The following is a 19,182-nucleotide window of genomic DNA, read 5'->3' as shown; positions in this document are numbered from 1 at the left end:
GGGGATCAACAGATGGTGCTCTCCAGATTTGTTACTGATCGTATCGTCTGTTTTTCTTCCAACAGTTACCAAAGGACATAGCCATCAACCACAGCTTAGAGCTCATACAGGAGCTCCCAGTGCAGAACCTGAAGCCAGCCGTGGTCAAGATCTATGACTACTACCAGCCAAGTAAAACTGATACTCAGACCTCCTACACACACCATAAAACCAGACTTTAAAATCCTACAAACCAAACATTTAGTTTGAAATGTACCCTGGATAAACGACAGCTTTAAAATTCAATGAACATAGACTGCAGTTTGTACAGAAGCCCTGAAAGGCTGAAAAAAAAAAAACTTTGGAAAAAATGATCCTCTCAGAAAAATGTGTCACTTCTCTTTCAGGGCTTCCATGAGTTTGTCATGAAAAGAAAAATACAGTGTTTTATCATCCTGGTTCCTACACCACATGGAAATCAAAGTTCATTACATTCATTTAAAGCCTCAGAAACAGTGTAAATTTGTCAAAACTCGTGAAGAAAGCAGCTGTTAGTTTTCACAACAACCACAAATGTTCACTGTTTGGTTTGTTCAGTCTCTCTTCATCTAATTCTCCTTTTCTTTTCTCCTCTCAGGTGACCAGGCTGAGACTGAATACATCTCCCCTTGTGCTGCAGGAAACAATCTGGAATAACATGCTGTCCCTGTTATTACAGAAACAAAAAATTCAACAACATATAATATACAACATACAAAATGTTTTAAGTTTTCCTCTAACCTACAGGGGTGATTGTATAACTTTTATTTTTTTAATTTTTATGATGAAAAGTCTCACTATATTATATTAAACTATATTTAATATAATGTAAAATAAAACTAAAGTCTCCTGATGATTTTTCCTTTCATTTGCAGCTTTAAGACTGATGTGTTCTCTGTGATTCAAGTAAAACCTTTAATAAATAATAATAATATAATTACATGTCTGTTTGTGTATATGTACCTGCATTATTCTGGCCACTATAGGAGAGTGAAACAAGTTGTCAGGGGAACCTGCTGACTGCTTCTCGTGCTTTGCTCATATTCATAAAACTTCTCATACACTCTGTAGAAACTGGTGTTTTTTTATGTACTTGTGAGTAAAATATCTGTTATCTCCCCTCAGGACGACAGGCAGCCACTAGATGGCGCTGGTGCACAGACTCTGCCACAGCCCTTTAAAGTATCTGCTCATGTTCATGTTTCGTGTGTCCATCTGTTTGTGGGACCATTTCCTAAACATGACAAACTGTGGTCGTGCTTTTTGTGTTTAGCACCTTTGTAGATTTTTTGCTTTCTAACTTCTTTCTACATCATAAAGTCGTATTATATTCAAATCTTCAAAATCTATTTTTACTTTATAATTTTTTTTCCCCCACTGGATTTAATGTTGATGAAGCTTCTGGAATAAAACAAAACTTACTTCTATTTGTTTTACTCTAAAATGTATTTCTGTATTTTTGGCATCAGCTGAAAAAAAGCCATGAAATATACAGTATGTGCAAGGGAGAGTTTAGCCAATCATTTAGCAAAATCTGATTAATGTTCATTGAACTGATAGATTGATCAATTACACACAAAAATGTGTCTATAATGTCTCTAATTCCCTCATATTGACAATTGATGAATGTAGTGTTCCACTTTATTTTATATAAAAACTATGTTGTTTCTCAGGTGTATTGCAGTGTATTTAATTACCACTTCTGTTTAACGATCTTTAACATTTGACAACCTTTTTTTTTCTAAATCAGGAAAATTAACAAACACAAATATAAGTTTTAACATCAAAATAATTAATCCCAGATTGTCATTTGTGTATTACAACTGTAGGAAATTCACATGGTGCACAGGTGTTACTAATGATGTCATTAAGTGTCATCGTGCACAATACTGTGGAATAACATAATTAATGTTATTAGTCACACCTGTGCTTTCCCTATGATAATATGTCAAAGGTCTATCAACACACTAATGAGGACTAAAGACATCTGCAGTGTCTGACACATGAAACCAGATGAGACAAATCATCTTCATCATCAGCAACACAATGACATCATGGGCTGTCTTCTCCAGAAACACCTCCATTTATTTCTCCTTTTACATAGAAAAAACGTAAAACAAGCTCAGAAAAAAACTGCATATTGTGTAACTTAAATTTTTTTTTGCTACTTAAAAGGAAGTAATTACATTTTTTTTTTTTTAATTTAAAAGGGGGAAACTCGTTTTCAGCTATCAAGCGACGTCACTTCCGGGATGTAGGGGTGAGCAAAATGACAGCTGGTTGTTTTCATCAACAAGGGAAATTCAAAGTAGACATTAAAGGTATGTAGAAAGATAACCTGCCATTTTATCAGTGTTGGACACGGTGTCTTGGCGCGCTTTCATTAGCTGGTGATAACTGAGAGTGTAATTATATCGCTGCCATCTGTAATCCATCTCCGGCTCCATCGAGCTGCTGCTGCTTCTGCTGCTGCTTCTGCTGCTGCTTCTGCTGCTGATGCTGCTGGGGGTCAGACTCACTGATGCCGAGTCTGGACTGGACACTGCACGACTGTCAACTAAAAGGCATTTTGCACTTATAATCCCCCAAATTATAAATTGTTCTCTGTAGCTGGAGGTGTAATGGAAAAGTGTTGTTATTGTGCGTACGGGTTTAGCTCTGCACGGTCTAATAAAAATAACCAAACTCCATTCACAAATCTGTCAATTCTTTGATTTATGTGCCTTATCGGCCTATGTATAAAGCTACAATACCACTATAAACATTTTACTCATCACTGAGAGTTATACATTAACTCGGCATAAATCTCATAGAAGAAGAAAAACCTATAGCTGTAAAATATTAACTTTTATGACGGGTCTGCCTGTTGTTGCCAGGATCATTTTTCACCTAATCGATGTGACCTGATGAGGGGCAGCAGCTGGTAAGGCACGAAAAAAAAGTAAAAAATTTGCTTAATAACTTTTGTTTTGTAAAAAGGGAATATGCCAAATCCATAAGAACTTAATGCTGAATCTCATGTTTGCATAGTTTACAAACTAGTCGAAGTGTATATTTACTTATAAGCAAAGAAGTATAAAATTACGGGATTTTTCAAGGGCGTTTGGTTTTGCGGGCTCCCCGTAAAAACAGCCTGACTCCATCCAAAATATGTCACTTTATAGTTGCTTGAGTCATATTGGCGGATGTATAACGTAACAACACCACTTAATATCTTTTAGGAATCATCAATAGTTACACTTTAATTCGGGGTATATCTAAGAGAAAAAGTAGGACGTGTTGCAGTAAAATCCCAACTTTTGTAGTCGGTTCGTCTTTTGTTGCAACGATCATTTTTCACCCACTGACAACGAGGGGATTAGTGGTAAACCACAGTTGAAAAAGTTGAAATTTAGATTATATAAGTATTTCTCTGTCAAAAAGATTATGCCGAATTTTTGAGAACATCACGCTCAATCGTTTCCATCGTGTTTTGCAAACTGTTTTAATCTGTACTTTTACCCACAAGTGAAGAAATGCTAAATTGACTGATTTCTTAACGGCGTTCGGCGTGGTTCCCTTCACCCTCAAAACACCAACCATTGATCATATTTATACTGTCAGTGACAGATAATTGTCTTATCTTAAGCCTTGTTGGGAAACACTTGTGCTTCCTTTAGTTCTGTTGATATTGGCAGTTGAATAACCAGGAAGAAAACCAGCAGAAACTGCTCTTTGACCTTGTTTGTTCTCCAGTGTCATGTGGTGAGCGCCTCCCAAGTCCTGCCTCTGCTGGCCTGCACAGACCAAATCCTGACAACTGACCAAAGAGGCTCCAGCATTTCTTCTGGGGACGCCTGTCAGCCCGAGCAGCCACTCTGGAGTAAGACAACACTCACAGAAGCTGTAGAACCTGTCTTTAATCTCCCAACATAGACAGCCTTGTCTTGTGTACAAGTTTTTACTTTTCCGTTTTCAATTGCACTTAAATTGAATGAACAAACATGCCTCAGTGGATCAGGCTTCTCCTGATTTCTTTGACAGGCCATCATCAGCACAGAAAAAGAAGAAGACGGTGAGCAGAGACATTGGTCAAATCAAGGGGGACGTCTCTTCAGGTAAGACACTTTCTGTCGTAACTTCTGAACTGTGACCATGTACAGTTGGAGATAACAGAGACTTAAAAAAAACAAAAAAACAGATATGACTTCTCTCAAACAGGACACCCGGTCAGACACCTAACAAATGTGTATCTTATGTATAAAAAATAAATAAATTACTGCAGCATCAAAGCAAATAACGTGATTCATTCGATGAAGAGTAACAAATTGCTTTCATACGTTACCACAATTTACTGCAGCCCATTTTTAGTCAAATAAGATATGGTAACAAGATCCTTTTATTTTTTTATTTCAGCAAAAACCACTACATAATTTATGCTTCCCTGCAGCAGATTCCACAGCGAGGCTCTGCCCACCGAGCGTTTTAAGACTCACAGACACTCGTCATTTTAATTATAGAAACTTAAGTGATACGTCGGGGTCATAAGGTCCCTCGTCACGTTTTTCTTTTTTTTTTTTTTCAAGTTCAGCAGAAAGATCAGCTTTCATGTTTCTCTCCATCAGGCAAATTCAGGAAGATTTAAATGGGACAGTGTCTCTGTGGTTTGCTGATAAAGAGCTGAGGACACCTCCTTGTGTCCCTCCCTGCTTCCACTATCATTTTCTGACTCTCTTAAAAAGACACGCAGACATTTATCAGGCTGGACAGCTTTGAACCATCAGCTGTTCTCTTCCTCTAATGTGGGTGTAAAGAGTGTTTTGTTCTACTTGGAACATATGTTTTTGTTTGAATGACTGATTTGTCCAGACTAGAAGTGAGAAAATGAAATTGTTTAGTGATAAAATATGGTCTTAAAATTAATTTACAACAGTGGATTAATTGGTAGATGGTAGATGAAGCTGGTTGTCAAGCAGAAATATGCCGGGTACGCTCTGGTTCCAGCCTCTTTGTTGTGAGTATTTGCTGCTTTTCTCGACATCACTCTGGGCTGTTCATTATTTCACTTCACTATTCTCTGAAACTTTAATTGATCAATCAAAAATCTAATGGATTAATTAATTAATAATGAAAATAATCATGATTTTCAGCCACAAACTTACATTGAGAAAAATGTAGCCATCGATTTAGCATTTAGCATCATGTTGGACATTAAAAACAAAACAAAACAAAAAAACAGAAAAACATTCTTCTTTCTGGTCAAAACCTGGCTCCTACGTTACCCACAATTCAATTCCACCACTGGCAGTTATCAGAGATTCTGATGCGTTATGTTTGTATAGTGGCTAATGTAGCTAGCCTGTTAGCTTCAAGGAGAGGGCTACAGAGGTCTGGTAAGATCACAGAAAAAACAACTTTATTATTTCACACATTGTTCTTTCTTGTCAAAACCTGGATCCTACGTTACCCAGAATGCAATTCCTACACTGGCAGTTGTCAGAGATTCTGGTATGTTATGCTAGTATAGCGGTTAATGTAGCTAGCCTGCTAGCTTCAGGCAGAGATGAGGAGCGGGCTACAGAGGTCTGGTAAGATCACATGTTTTCTAACTCCACACATCAAGAGTTTTTAAATGATCAGACCAAACTGATTTATCAGAATTCACACAGCTAGCACCATAAACGTTTGCCAGCTAGTGTCAAATTGATCAGTTATAGCTTGATAGTAATGTTTTTGTAGTTTGGGTTTTTAGCGTGGAAGAAGATTACATCAGATTTTGCATAGTTAAATGTAAACTGTTTTCATTTCTCATGGTGTCTTTACGCCATGTATGTTTGTTTTTGGGTTTTTTTTCAGAAAAATGTTAAAAATAAATAAATAAAGAAAAAACCTAAAATGCATTTTTGAGTGAACCTCAGTTCATTATATAATGAAAAATCAGAGCAGAAAATCAATTTATGTCCTCAGTATTTTTCTGGAACTTTGTTTTTACATTACATTCTAACAATATATTTAATTTTGACTTCATTTAACATGAATTTGCAGACATTTGTTAGATGTAAAATTTTTAGATGAACTGTCTAATTCCATGTATATATATATATATATATATATATATATATATATATAGATATATATTAGAACTCAAAAGAAGAAAAACTCAAAAACTTTTAAAATGTGTTTTAAGTGATCCTCATTACATTATAAAATGAAAAATTAGAGCAGCAAATGTTTTGGTTCATGTTAAATATGGTAGTTTTTGTTTTGATCTCTCTCTTTTGAAAGAAAACCATGGCACTATGAGCAATAAGCCTTTAGTCTGACTTTCAACCAATGATGTAAGGCAGTCTGAGCAGGAGCTGCTATGATTGGTTGATTAATTGATTAGTTTTTTGTAAACAGCAAATCTATTATTAATATAATCAGTTTGTTGATGCAGAAGCAGTCAGAATTAACTATATTATTTAGAATGTAATGTAATTTCACCTAAAGTTGTTTAAACTCCCAAAACAAAGTTCTAGAAAAATACTGAACATGGACATTAATTGTTTTGTTGATTGGAAGAAGAAACATTTGTTCTGATAATCAATAAATTGATGATGAGCATTTTTCACTATTTACTGATGTTTTATAGCCCACATTATTCATTGATTATTTGAGACAGTAATCAGTGGATTTATTGATAAAGAAAATGATCATGAGTTATAGCTTGATTTGTAAACATGTCCGAGCTGACAGCCAATCACGTCTGTCTCTTTCCCACGCTGCTGACCAGCTGAGGTGGAGGCTGTTCATCGGGACGGAGCCATGGAGCCACCGGAGTATAAAAATGGTCGCACCTTTGTGGAGGTGATCAGCGAGAAGTACAGCCCAGAGAACTTCCCATACCGCAGAGGACCCGGTATGGGGGTGGTGGTTGTGCCCACCGTGGCTCCTCAAGGTTCCCCTATGAAAGGTGAGGCTTCGTAACATGGACAGATGGATGTGGGCACGTCGCTTTCAGATGACCTCACTGCAGCCTTCATAGGATCGGCCATGACTGTTTATATTTGAAGTGGCTTCAGAAAGTATTCAGACCCCTTCACTTTCTTCACATTTTACTATTTAATTTGAACAGGACAAAATTTTTCCCATAAATGTACAATCGATAACCAATAAGTAAAAATACAATTATTATTATTAATTATTTCAGCAAATGTATTAACTTAAATCTCTCATTTACAGAAGTATGTAGACCCTTGATTCAGTTCACTTTGTAGAAGCGTGTTTGGCTGCTGCAGTCTTGAGGAGTTGTGGATTTGAACAGCCCTCAGTACTACGCAGACTTCCTGAGGACACGCCTGTTAAGTCCGGACATTTGGATTCAGCCCTTGTCTTCTTACTGCAATGCATTATGGTCTTTTAATGTTGGAAAAATTAGACCCATAAATACAAGATTGCATCCTGTCTTCTCTTACTAGACTTCACAATAATACCAGTTGCTGCAGTTTATTCTGGGATCTTGGCTCTTATCTCATCGTTGTTTGTAGCATCAGAACATGACTATATTAATTTAGATTAGTGAATTTTCTGTTTGAATAAATCACAGCTTTATTTGACTCATTACATGTAATCTTAAGGACATATTGCCCAACTTAAAAACCCTAGAAAACCCTCTTTTTTTCCCCTCTGTTCGACTAATTCCCTCCTCTCCCACCTCCAGACCGTCTGAACCTGCCCAGTGTGCTGGTGTTGAACTGCTGTGGGATCAGCAGGGCAGGAGACCAGGCTGAGATCGCTGCTTTCTGTTCCCATGTCATGGAGCTGGACCTGTCCCATAACAAGCTGCAGGACTGGCATGAGGTGCAGTTTATGGGTTTATTACAATAGTTAAATCCCAATAAAGGATTAAAAGATAAAAAATTCAAAACCATCAATGAAATGATTCTACTAAAGTAAATATATAGAGATTCTTTGTTGAAAACCAAGCAGCAACTTCCAGGGCTGAAGTGCCAGAAACTGCAGTTCCTCTAACGACCACTAGAGTCTGGCTCCAACAGTGAGTCAGTCCCCATAGACTCCCATGTTAAAAAGAAACAGAAACAGTTATGGTCTCTTTAGCTAATTTCCTCCTTGTTTTTATATTATTTTTATATAACTCACCCGTTTACATTTTATTAAGGCTTAAACTTAACATACATAATTGAGGGTGTGGCCTCTTTGAGTGAGCGTATGCTTGCCACAAACCGGCATGCACCAAAGTCTCGACTCCGCCTCTTTGCCCATTTTTGGATTAGCCAGGAGTTAGGAGGCGGAGTCAGGAACTACCAAGATGGCGACAGCGGGGCAGCTCCCTCTGAGCCTCAAAACCGCTCTTCAGAAACCTGTCTGTGACGTGTTACCTCATGATTCAGTCTCATCTCACATGCACTATCCTGCTGCCAGAAATACTCACTACCACGCTACATTTGTGTTAATCTGCAGCTGATATTCCCCAACAAAAACACTATTTCCTCCTATTTGAGAGACAGATGTTAAAACCTACAGCGCACAGCTATTTTATGAAATTACTGAGCCATTTTTAAAGATTTATGTCTTCAGTTGGAATCAATGTGCTTGGAGCAGAGAGTAACAGAGAGGGTACGGCAGTCAGAAAGCTGAGAGACAGACTCTGCACTGTTGGTTTCAGTCTTTTTATGTAATTTGTTTACAATAAGTAAAATAAAATAAAACTCATCCTGTAAGTGTTACCAGGGAAATGACCCAACAAAATGGACAAAATCTAAAAACACACTTGTTGTTTTCAGATCAGTAAAATTGTGTCCAGCATCCCAAACCTGGAGTTCCTGAACCTGAGCTCCAACCCTCTGGCGGGAATGACCCTGGAGCCGCGGTGCGCCGAAGCCTTCTCCCGGGTCCGACGCCTCGTCCTCAACAACACTCAGGTGTCCTGGGACACTGTGCTGCTGCTCACTCGGGAGATACCTGAGTAAGAAGAACTGTCACCTTAGATCAGAATAAGCTGGCTTTAATTCCAAGCAGGAAGTTCATTATTTCATAATTCATTATTCATTGAAACTTAATTTAATACCATAAATGGTTAGTTTAATGTTTAAAAAAAACATTATTTTCTCACTTACTCCAGTAGCTGTGTTTCAACATATTTGCCTCAGTCACCACCTCAATTTAATGGAAGTGAGATCAGTGAAAAATGAGACCTGAACTCAGCAGCAGCAACAAATCTATCCAGAAAGAATGTCCCTGTTACTCAGGATGATCTAAAGACCACAGTATGAACAGATCCATTTGAAATATTACATTTTTATTTATTTATTTTAATAATGGCACTGAAAGAGAGTTAAATATATAAATAGCAATTCTTAATAATACATTTTTCTCTCATGTTTTTTCCTGTAAAGTAATCATCTCACTTCCAGACAAAACATAGATAACTTAATATAAAATGAAATAAGATAAACCTTTATTGATTTCTAACAGGGAATTCTGGTGTCACAGATAAATACAGAAAAAGGTACAATTTTACTGTTTATAATGATAAAGAAATAAGGATAGAAATACAAATAAAAACTATAATATAACAGCAATTTGAACCAAGTATAGACAGTGGTGTTATATGTGTAGTTTACTAATCATTTTACATGTGTTGTATAATAATGTGTGCATAATGTACTGCAATTTATTTATGTGTCAGCATAAAAGTAATAATGTGATCAAAGAAACTCTTAACAGTGTTCAATAGACATCATAGGACAAGTATCAAAATTTAAATTATAAAAATATTAGAACTTATAAAAATATAAAAATAATACAAATATGTACGATTTACAAAATGAAATACAAGAATGTAACAATATATAAGAGAAATAATGTAATGATATATTATAACAAAAATAGAGAGTATAGTATGACATGAAATCTAAAATATGATGTATAAATAATTGATCAAATATAAAGGGAGGGAGAGAAGTGGCCAAACTGTTTGGTTTTTATATCAAACTCACTCTTTTATAATCTTCGTCCACTTCTAAACATCAAGGTCCCTAAAAAGTTAAATTACCACCCTGAGACTGAAGGAGAAGCAACAACAACACTGCCACCTACAACTATGTAATCTAGGTTCATCGTGTAAAAAGATGTTGTCGTTGTCCTTCAGGCTGGAGGAGTTGTTCCTGTGCCTTAATGAGTACAGTAGTGTGAGTGCCTCCAGCGTGGCCTGCCCCACCCTGCGCCTGCTTCACATCACCGACAACAGCCTCCAGGACTGGGCCGAAGTCCGCAAGTTTGGCCCCATGTTCCCCAGCCTGGACACTCTGGTCATGGCCAACAACAACTTGGCTTCAATTCAGGACAACAAAGACATCCTGAAACGGCTCTTCCCCAACCTCCGCAGCATTAACCTGCATAACTCAGGTCAGGAGGCCTGGGCTGGTTTAGTTTCATATGATGGTTTCATTTCAGCAGGAGACTTGCTCCTGATTCTTCAGCACACAGGAAACCATCCCAAGTTACAGTATCAGCATTCGTATGTGGTGACTTGACAGCTGATAAAATTAGGACAAGCAAACATGCCACTGAACCCTAAAATCTTTATGTTATTTGTAGAGTATTACAACAGATTCCTGCTCAGCTTTTGTCTCAGGAACTGTTTCTATTTTGGACGGTATCAGTGGCAAATCTATTTTTAGAGTCCTGTTGAGAGCAGAAGGGAACAGAGACCATGTGAAAAGACGTGTTCAAATCGACTTCAGTGCGTCCGCGCCTGAGGCTCAGAAAAACATCCTTCTTTTGTCTCTGATTATTTTTATTAAACAAAAAAATACTACAGACTGAGATAAAGTCACATTCCACTGGTTCATGGGTTTTTAGAAGCTCCAGTGAGACAGGAAATAATAAGGCACCAAAGGCTGCAACATAGGACAAACTTAAACGATTACTTTATATTTTCAACAGTTACAAAGAATGACCAAAACCAAACATGCATTTGTCTGTATCATGTCTGTGGATCAAGATATATAGTTTCAGGCCGGAGGTGTGTTGTTTTCGAGTTGTCCGTATGTACGTACGTTCTTGTGGACACGATATCTCAATATCACCAGGACAGAACGTCTCCAAGTTCGGCACTAACAGTCACTAGGACTCAAGGATGAGCTGATTAGACCTTGGAGGTCAAAGGTCAAAGTCACGGTGAACACTTTTTAGCCATTACTCAAGACTTCACACAGCACGTATGACAAAATTTCACACAAATGGTTGATATTTTATACGACTGTGTATCCCTGTAACAGGGATGTAATTTGGTGCTCTGTTGAGTATTTACAGCAGCAGGACGGTGTGTGTAGGATTGAGTTGAAATAAACGAGTGTGTGCGTTCATGGTAATGAAGGAACATGTGGCTCGCTGCTGTGTTGTTACTAGCTGAGGTGCTAGCTAAACAAAACTGTCATCACAAACAAAGCATTATTTATTTACATTTAATAATCAGAGCAATAATCACAGCAGGGGGAGGTTCGTAGTAACAGCTGCTTTCGGTTTGCATCTCTCTCTCTCTCTCGTTGACTGACCCTTCACTTCCACAGATAATGGAATCAGGGCAGAAAGTTCTATAAGTGACTATAAGATCTGTTTATCGATCTCCTCCACTCAGTTTAAGAAGGCGACTATCACAGGACGACACCTACGCACAAACAACACTCCACACGCTCCAGTCGTCACTGCGTCGCTGCAGACAAGTGATTTAAGAGTAATTAAAAGAGAGAATAGATAACAGATTTATATACAGTATGTACACATATGCATGACTTGTCCTTGTGTGCTTTGTCAGGTCTAAACCGATGGGAAGACATCGAGAAGCTGAACTTCTTTCCCAAGTTGGAGGAGGTGCGACTGCAGGGCATTCCCCTATTGCAGACCTACACCAACGTGGAGCGACGCAGCCTCATGATAGCACAGTGAGTCCCGTCAGTGAGGAATGACCTCCTCCACAGCAGCTGGAGAGGTTGTTTTGTTTTGTTTTCTCCCACCACTTGACATTGAATGAGACATTTCTTAATTGTTGGAGGTTCACAGTGTCACAAATATCTGTTACTTCGCTGCTTCTCCTCAGGCTTCCTGCAATATCACTGCTGAACGGCAGCGTTGTGTCTGATAGTGAGAGAGAAGACGCAGAGAGGTTCTTCATCCGTTACCACTTAGACTACCCTGAGGAGGAGCTGCCTTACAGGTACGCTGCCCACACTGTCTAAACTCCAGCTGCAGAGGTTATGTTCTGGTGTTGTGTTTGTGTCACGTAAGTGTGCGCGCAACCGGCTCTGTGCCTCCTCAGATATCACATCCTGGTAACCAAGTACGGGAAGCTGGAACCACTTGCCGAGATTGACCTCCGACCCCGCTGCCGTGCCCAGGTGGAGGTTCACTGTGAAGAAAAAGTGGAACAGGTGTGTGAAGCATTTAATCAGCTTCTGTTCTGAATAGTTCTGGTAAATAATGCTAATGTTGGCTATGGAGCAATAGCAAAATTTACATATAGCTCCTTTAAATAGACTTGAAAATAAGTGGTGCAATCCTTTGTTGTTTTTGATTTGGATGTGATCATTCTGAAAATGATTAGCTTAAGTCTGATGTATTTTCTTATTTATTAGCTTGTTAGCGGCCTAACAGTACAACATTAGCTTTATATATCTTGTAGAAGCTAACATTTGGAGCAGCTAGTAGTTGCTAACATGAGCATGGATTGGTAAAATAGCCACAAAACTAAAATCAGTAAACCCCTAAAATTGTTGTTCTCTGATCCTCATTTCATTTAAAATCTTTAGTTTAGCACATTGAGACAATATTGATGAAACGTTACATGATGATGATACATTTTCAACATATAAATTGTGATTCCTGTAGAAAGGGTAATTTAAAGTTGAATATTTGACTTCCAATCATAACAACTTTTCTGACCTTAACTCAATGCTGAATTAACAACTTTTGCTTTTAGTTTGCTAAAATTTCCCCTTGAGAGCCTCCATTAGGTCCTGTGTGCAATTTTAAGAAATACCAGAAATTTAGAAGCAATCTGAGGTGCACTGTTTATAGGTTTCAGCACAGCTTCATGTTTTTATTGCTTATTATTGTCATGGTTTTGTCTGATATACTTAGAGATTTGCTATTGCTGAAATAGATATCGATGACACATTTAGGTAAATGATACTTAGACTGGGAAGAGATTTGAAATTAATTGGTGTATTATTGAACTTTAATTCATGGCCAGGGGATTGTTTGCATTTTACCGTCAGTATAAATATTTTCTACTGCATCAACCGTTCTTCTTACATCTGTGCAGAATTAGAAACTGATGCGTGCCCTCTGTGAAATAAGTGTCGGTTTAATGCCTAAAATGTAGAAACTGTTCCTCTTTGTTTCAGCTGAACATCCGTTTGGACCAGACAGTAGCCGAGCTGAAGAAGCAGCTGACGACAGTGGTGCAGCTCTCCGCCAACAGCATGAGGATCTACTACATCGACAAGTGTAGCGCCTTCGGTCCAGAGGAGATGAAGTACAACACCCGGGCTCTCCACTCCTACAGCATCCAAGACGGTGATGAAATACTGGTGGTACCCAAGGCCAAATGAACAGCGGGTATCAAACTGGCTGATTAGAGTGACTCCTTGATTGATTGATTCATTGGATTATTTATTTATTGGTTAAATGACATTGCAAAATTATTGGAAAACGCATACGGAACAGCATCCGCGGCCCAGTTCTTGGAGTGGAGAAGTTAAAAGTGAGGTGAACACCATCAGGGAGACAGTACAGTGGGCTGCTGGGAGGCTCTGGCTGGAGAAGCAGTCAGTCTGGAGAGTATTGTGTCTTTATTTATTTCAGCTTTATATGAGGGCGTCCACCGGAGCAAATGCACAAATCTGTCACGGTGGAGAACAGGCCGAGAGAGCAACTCGCAGTCAGCTTGCAGCTTAAGTGGAGGGGAGGGCGCTGCTATTACCAGCAAAGCTTTGCTGCAGATCTATCTCTTAGTACACGGCATGTACCATAGCACCTGCATAGGCAAGTATCCAACACCACTGGCTTGCCCACTTATTGCAAAGGCTACCCCGATTAGTGGTGAAGCAGTGCTGCTGGACGGAGAAGGACTGCTGTTCTCATCTGCACTTTTACTGTAGGCAGAATATCAGGAAGAGCAGTGTCTGTTAAAGGAAACATCCGGCCTAAAATACTGCTAAATGTAGAAGCTGGGGGGGGAACTAGCAGTTTTTGAGCCTATTTTGTTGTGAGTTGGTGTTTTTCAAGTATTTCTGTGGATAATTGGCAACATTAGAAGATGATACGTCACATTTAAAGTGTTTGGCACAAGGAGAAAGGGATTCTTTCTATACACAACATCTCTTTTAAATCTTAATAGCAGTGGTTCTCAAACGTTTCCCCCCTTCAGAGGCTAAACAATTTTTATCAATCATTAACGATCACCTCTTTTAGACAGAGATCCTGGTATATTGTCGTTAAGAGCTCCCCTCGTTACACAGACTTTGCTTGTTTACACTGAATCAAAGAAAGCCGTCATAAGCCCCTGTGTGTGATTTTAAATAACGTGTAACACAGCGGCGTCAGCTCTCCCTTCTACACAGACGTCAATTCAGCTCAGTGAATACGCCACTACTGGTTTACAGGTGGAACCCCCCCCCCCCCCCCCCCCCGATATTTATTTCTAGTGAAATAAATATAGCATCAGCAAAATACATAAATCATATTCGTTCAACTTAGTTTCACTCCATAGTTTTCCCTGGTCATCCACACGGCCTTTGTCGCCCCCACAGCTTGAGAGCCACAGCCTTATAGACCCCCCATCCCACCCCCATTATGAATATGCAAATAATGTTCATTATAAACTGGATACAAAATGTCTCCGGTGTATATGAACTGGAGGCTTCAGGTTTCCACTTTACACTCGTATAGGTTGCATACTGGACCGTGATTGGCCTCCAAGCTCGTTGTGATGTCACAAAGTCATCTCGTACGTACTCGTGTTAAACTGAGATCTAAAGTGAGCTCAGAGAAATTGTTGTTGCTCCTTCAGCTGTTGAATATGGAAACAGTTTTCCGGTGTCAAACTCTGCACAGTGAAGCTCAAACATCTGAGTGAAGTAACAATAAGTAAAACACATTATTGAGTCGAGCGAGACTTTAGATATAAAGGAAAATGACACCACTTTATGACAGAATGGCTTGAGGAGTGCAGTGATCATTAACTGAAGATATCTAACACTATAAAACAGGTTACCACACAGCAGCTGTTGTGTCATGCTGTGTGCTGCCCCCTGCAGGTTTCATCTGTGTCTTAGATAAAGATTAAGAAGTGACACACACACACACACACACACACACACACACACACACACACCAGGGTTCCTAAAAGACAATCTCTAAAAGACAATGCATGTTTTGCATAGGAGCAGTATAAATGCATCATGTCCACATTTGAAATATTATTGTTTATATTCGGACTTACTTCAGTTGAACACATTCTGTGTGCAAGTTCTCCACTAACTTGTGTGTGTTTATGGCCATTTAAATGAAATATGGAAACAACATGGTTTCAGTAGTTCCCCTGGTTATTGTTTCGGATTATTATTGTGCATTTTAAGAGGACAGCGTCCAGTTGTGCTTAATTTTTTTCTTTCACAAGAAGTACCATTGCTTAATTTCTTTAATTACTTACGTACGATCTTGCTTTACGGACATTTAAATTCTTATTTATAATTTTGTCAGTACAGTTTATAATCCAGAATCATACTTGAACAGATGCTGAATTCATTTATGTGCATCTTTAAAGGGGCTTAAGACTCTAAACTTTTTTACACTTCTTGTAAAACTTGTTTTACAAGTAGTGGAGTATCTTATAAAAGATACAGTTATCTATGCTACCCAGTTGCATTATGGGAATGTAGGAACCAGTAGTTTTTTTATTTGACCCATACTAGAGACAAAAAGTGAGAATATCTTAGACTCTGCTGCTTAAACTTTGACCTTTGACCCCCAACAGTATGGAAGTACAATACTAAATAGCTGGAGGGCCGATTTAAACTGCACATTATTCTTCTATTAATCCTCCACATTAGTGTTTTATCTCCCACACAGAAGTGTATTTTACATTTCAGTCCATTCTGCACAGAAATACTCTCACCAAAGATAGCTCAAGAGGATATTATCGTTGTGATGTGGAACGCATACAGTATGTATTGATTGTAATATGCAGCCTCCACCTTGTATAAGAGGAGCATTGATGTTAGATGTTTGGTGCTATTGTTTTTTTTTTCCTATAGCAAGCTACTTAGCAGAGAAAGGGACTCCTGACACAGTATTACAGCTGAAGAAACAGCTGATTTGCCAAGCCACAGAATTAAGTGTTCACATTTAGTGGCTGATTGGAAACAAATGTGTGTTTGAGCTGCAGCTTCAGTTCATTCACTGTTGATAGAAAACTCAGCTTATTGTGCTTTGGCCTCTTTTTAACACTGTTGTTACCCTTCAAAAGTATCAATATTTAAAGTATTTAAATGCCACAATATTTCCAACACTATTATTATTTACTAGTGTTACACACTGCTCTACTTGAACATTAAGGGATGTGATATAATTAGACTAGTAAGGAGTCAATATAAGGGTGTAGCAATGAGGAGGTAGAATATTCAAACCTGTTTCCCCAGTTTATCCCCAGTAGTGCTGAGTAAATGTTAGTGTAGCATGAACCACAGCCATAGACACCAGCACAGAGAGGCAGCGGCGCAGTGCTGGGCACCGACATCCGAGTCTGGACTGGAGTGTTGCGTTATTGTGTCTGTGCTAATCAGTGTGCGGTTTGTTTGAAGTGAGCACATGCAGTATGCAACCGTTTGCAGGGTGTGTGATTTTAATGGTATGCATGTTATTTATTGATTTTATGTGTTTGAGAGGAAAGCGGTCACGCTGCCTGCTTAGACTTATGGAATAATGCACTTGATGGAACTTTTGTTTTACATGAAGACAGAGGAAAATATTTTAAGTCTTGATGTAAATTTATTGTTTACATGTTGAATTCATCAAGATTTTCTTTTCTTTTTTAGGAATATTATGTCATGATGTTATTTATTGTGTCTCTTGCTTACTGCTACAAGCCAAAAAATATTGGCTAAGCCATTTTACAGCCCTTAAAGCCCCTGAAAATTTAATTTCAGATTTTAAGTATTTCTCTGTAACATTAAAAATTGATGAATAATAAAGCAACAAAGTTAAAGTTAGGGTTAAAAACATCCGCAGTTATTATTTATTATGAGTTTAACAGCCCAAAACTCAGCTGATCTGCTTCGTCTGGACTGTGCGAGTGTGGTTTCACATCAGACTTGATTGACAGTGGCAACATAAAAAAACCCCAAATGTCATCACATTAAATTTAGTTCGATCCAAATATGTGACATCACCTTTTTCCTAGACTCACCCAGTCAAACCAATGAGAAGAAATCAGACAAAACAACAACCTCATCACTCACAGTGAGAAAATGATTGAGAAATAGGTTTTCAGGGCCTTTAAAGGGAAACTCCACCCTAACCCTTTAACAGCGACTGGCAATGTACTTTTTGTTTCTTCCTTCTGTTGTGTTTTTATTGGTTTCAATACAGGTCAGATAGACAACAGCAGATCATATTCAGATGTTCCCTGCTCAGCTAAACCGTCAGCAGTGAGCATCAGGTTGAGTTTTAAATGAATCAAACTGTGAGGCCTTCGAGAGCCGCCTTTTATCTATCAGTTAACAATCCTTCAGGGAGACTCACATTTTGGACGCAGAGGTACAGAAGTAATTCCACCAGCAGTAGCTTCAATACACAAGGATGCAGTTCAGATTGAGTCAGAAGTGTCTGTCCCCTTGTGAAGATTCTCAATTTGCTGTCATCACGACAATCACTCATTTTTTTCTTTTAATTTATACATAATATAAAGATGAATATCACATTTAAAGGAATACTTTGACATTTTGGAAAATAGGCTTTTTTTGGACAAGCGTTGGGAGAGAAGATTGATACCACTGTCATATTTTGCAGCCAAGTATGAAGCTACAGCTAGGAGATGGTTAGCTTAGCTTATCTTAGCATAAAGACTGAAAACAACTTGCTTGGCTCTGTCCAAAGGCAGCAAAATACGCTAATGAACACGTTATATGTCATTTATTTAATCTGTATAAAAACTGCAGTTTAAATTTGACAGTTTTACTCTGTGTGTTTCGGACAGAGCGGAGCTGTTTGAAGCTTTTGTGCTAAACTAAGATAACCGGCTGCTGGCGTAGCTTCATATTTAGCATACAGATAAAAGAGTGGTATCAATCTTTGTATATAACTCTCTTCCAGACAGTGAATTAGTACTTTTAAAAAAGAGGGGAAATCACTAATTAAGTAGCCGAGGGTTGATAACTGAGGGTTGATTTTTCCTTTTAAATTCAGTCAGGTATAACCCGTCATGTAATTCTCTAAACCAGTGTAATCTCTTCATTTTATAAGAAGCAACTGGAAAAATGAGAAGCAGAAAAACAACCTCTCTAATGGTGATGAACTTACATCATACCTCTAATGAAACAATCTCTCTCTCTCTCTCACTCTGTTAGAAAATTCATACATTGAAAAACTCCATATTTCCTAGTTTTTATTTAAATACTCAACACATAACACCAGACATCTGGCAGCTGTAGTACTGAACATCCTGTTTGAATGGAAACCTGTGAATCTAAATAGACACTGCTACTCTGGATATATCCGTAAATACACTGCTTGAGTTGTCATCTGCCTCTAAAAGTAGTGCATCAAGAGCTCAGGTGGATCTTAGAAGGTTATATTTGTCTTTGATTATAGTGTTATAGATTTTGGTTGGACTAAATGTGCAGGATGCCCTAGGTTTCACCCCTGCTCAGACTTATTCACCAGTATTTAAGCTAATTGGTTCACTCAACTATATGTAACATTGGACTGTTCATAATCTGTGGCATTTAAGGCATAATGTTTTTTTTGTAGTAACCTATATGAAGTATTAAAATGGAACGGAATGAGTCATCTTTCTTTTGTTAATATATATAGAGAAAGATGCATCACTGAATGGTAATAAATGGCAGTCTCCCTCCTCAACGCGTGACGGTTTGTTTCATTCACAGCAGCAGCTTTGGA

At 38.3% G+C, this 19,182-nt stretch overlaps 1 protein-coding gene and 1 long non-coding RNA gene across 3 annotated transcripts; both read left to right on the top strand.

Moving 5' to 3' along the window:
* The first annotated feature begins 6 nt into the window (after nt 1–6).
* LOC147819507 (uncharacterized) lies at nt 7–1,354 on the top strand. Its single transcript, XR_015436866.1, has 2 exons — nt 7–171; nt 617–1,354. It is a non-coding gene; the product is annotated as an uncharacterized LOC147819507 (long non-coding RNA).
* An 891-nt stretch (nt 1,355–2,245) lies between these two features.
* tbcela (tubulin folding cofactor E-like a) lies at nt 2,246–19,143 on the top strand. Of its 2 annotated transcripts, XM_023400564.2 has the most exons (11): nt 2,246–2,339; nt 3,754–3,880; nt 4,042–5,011; nt 6,773–6,952; nt 7,700–7,839; nt 8,784–8,965; nt 10,151–10,407; nt 11,819–11,945; nt 12,101–12,217; nt 12,320–12,431; nt 13,407–19,143. In XM_023400564.2, the coding sequence occupies exons 3-11, from the start codon at nt 4,978–4,980 to the stop codon at nt 13,611–13,613; spliced, it is 1,356 nt and encodes a 451-aa protein (XP_023256332.1). In that variant the 5' UTR covers nt 2,246–2,339; nt 3,754–3,880; nt 4,042–4,977; the 3' UTR covers nt 13,614–19,143. The 2 variants fall into 2 exon arrangements, with proteins under 2 accessions (XP_023256332.1, XP_087028529.1); XM_087172403.1 differs by lacking the exon at nt 2,246–2,339 and having other exon boundaries at nt 3,824–3,880; nt 4,042–4,115.
* Nucleotides 19,144–19,182: the final 39 nt, after the last annotated feature.

Source organism: Seriola lalandi, unplaced genomic scaffold (genome assembly GCF_002814215.2).
Source record: "Seriola lalandi dorsalis isolate HSWRI2012SDOR001 ecotype SW California unplaced genomic scaffold, Sedor1 jcf7180002052652, whole genome shotgun sequence".
Classification (NCBI taxonomy): Eukaryota; Metazoa; Chordata; class Actinopteri; order Carangiformes; family Carangidae; genus Seriola; species Seriola lalandi.
The sequence above is the reverse complement of the archived record's forward strand: the minus strand, read 5'-3'. Positions and strand labels throughout refer to the sequence as shown.

What these genes read in the sequence shown, in the direction of transcription:
- tbcela (XM_023400564.2), top strand. Translation starts at nt 4,978, where the DNA reads ATGCCGGGTACGCTCTGGTTCCAGCCTCTTTGTT. An exon ending in TCAAGGTTCCCCTATGAAAG is followed by an intron (nt 6,953 to 7,699) that starts GTGAGGCTTCGT and finishes TCCCACCTCCAG; the next exon opens with ACCGTCTGAACCTGCCCAGT. An exon ending in GTGAAGAAAAAGTGGAACAG is followed by an intron (nt 12,432 to 13,406) that starts GTGTGTGAAGCA and finishes TCTTTGTTTCAG; the next exon opens with CTGAACATCCGTTTGGACCA.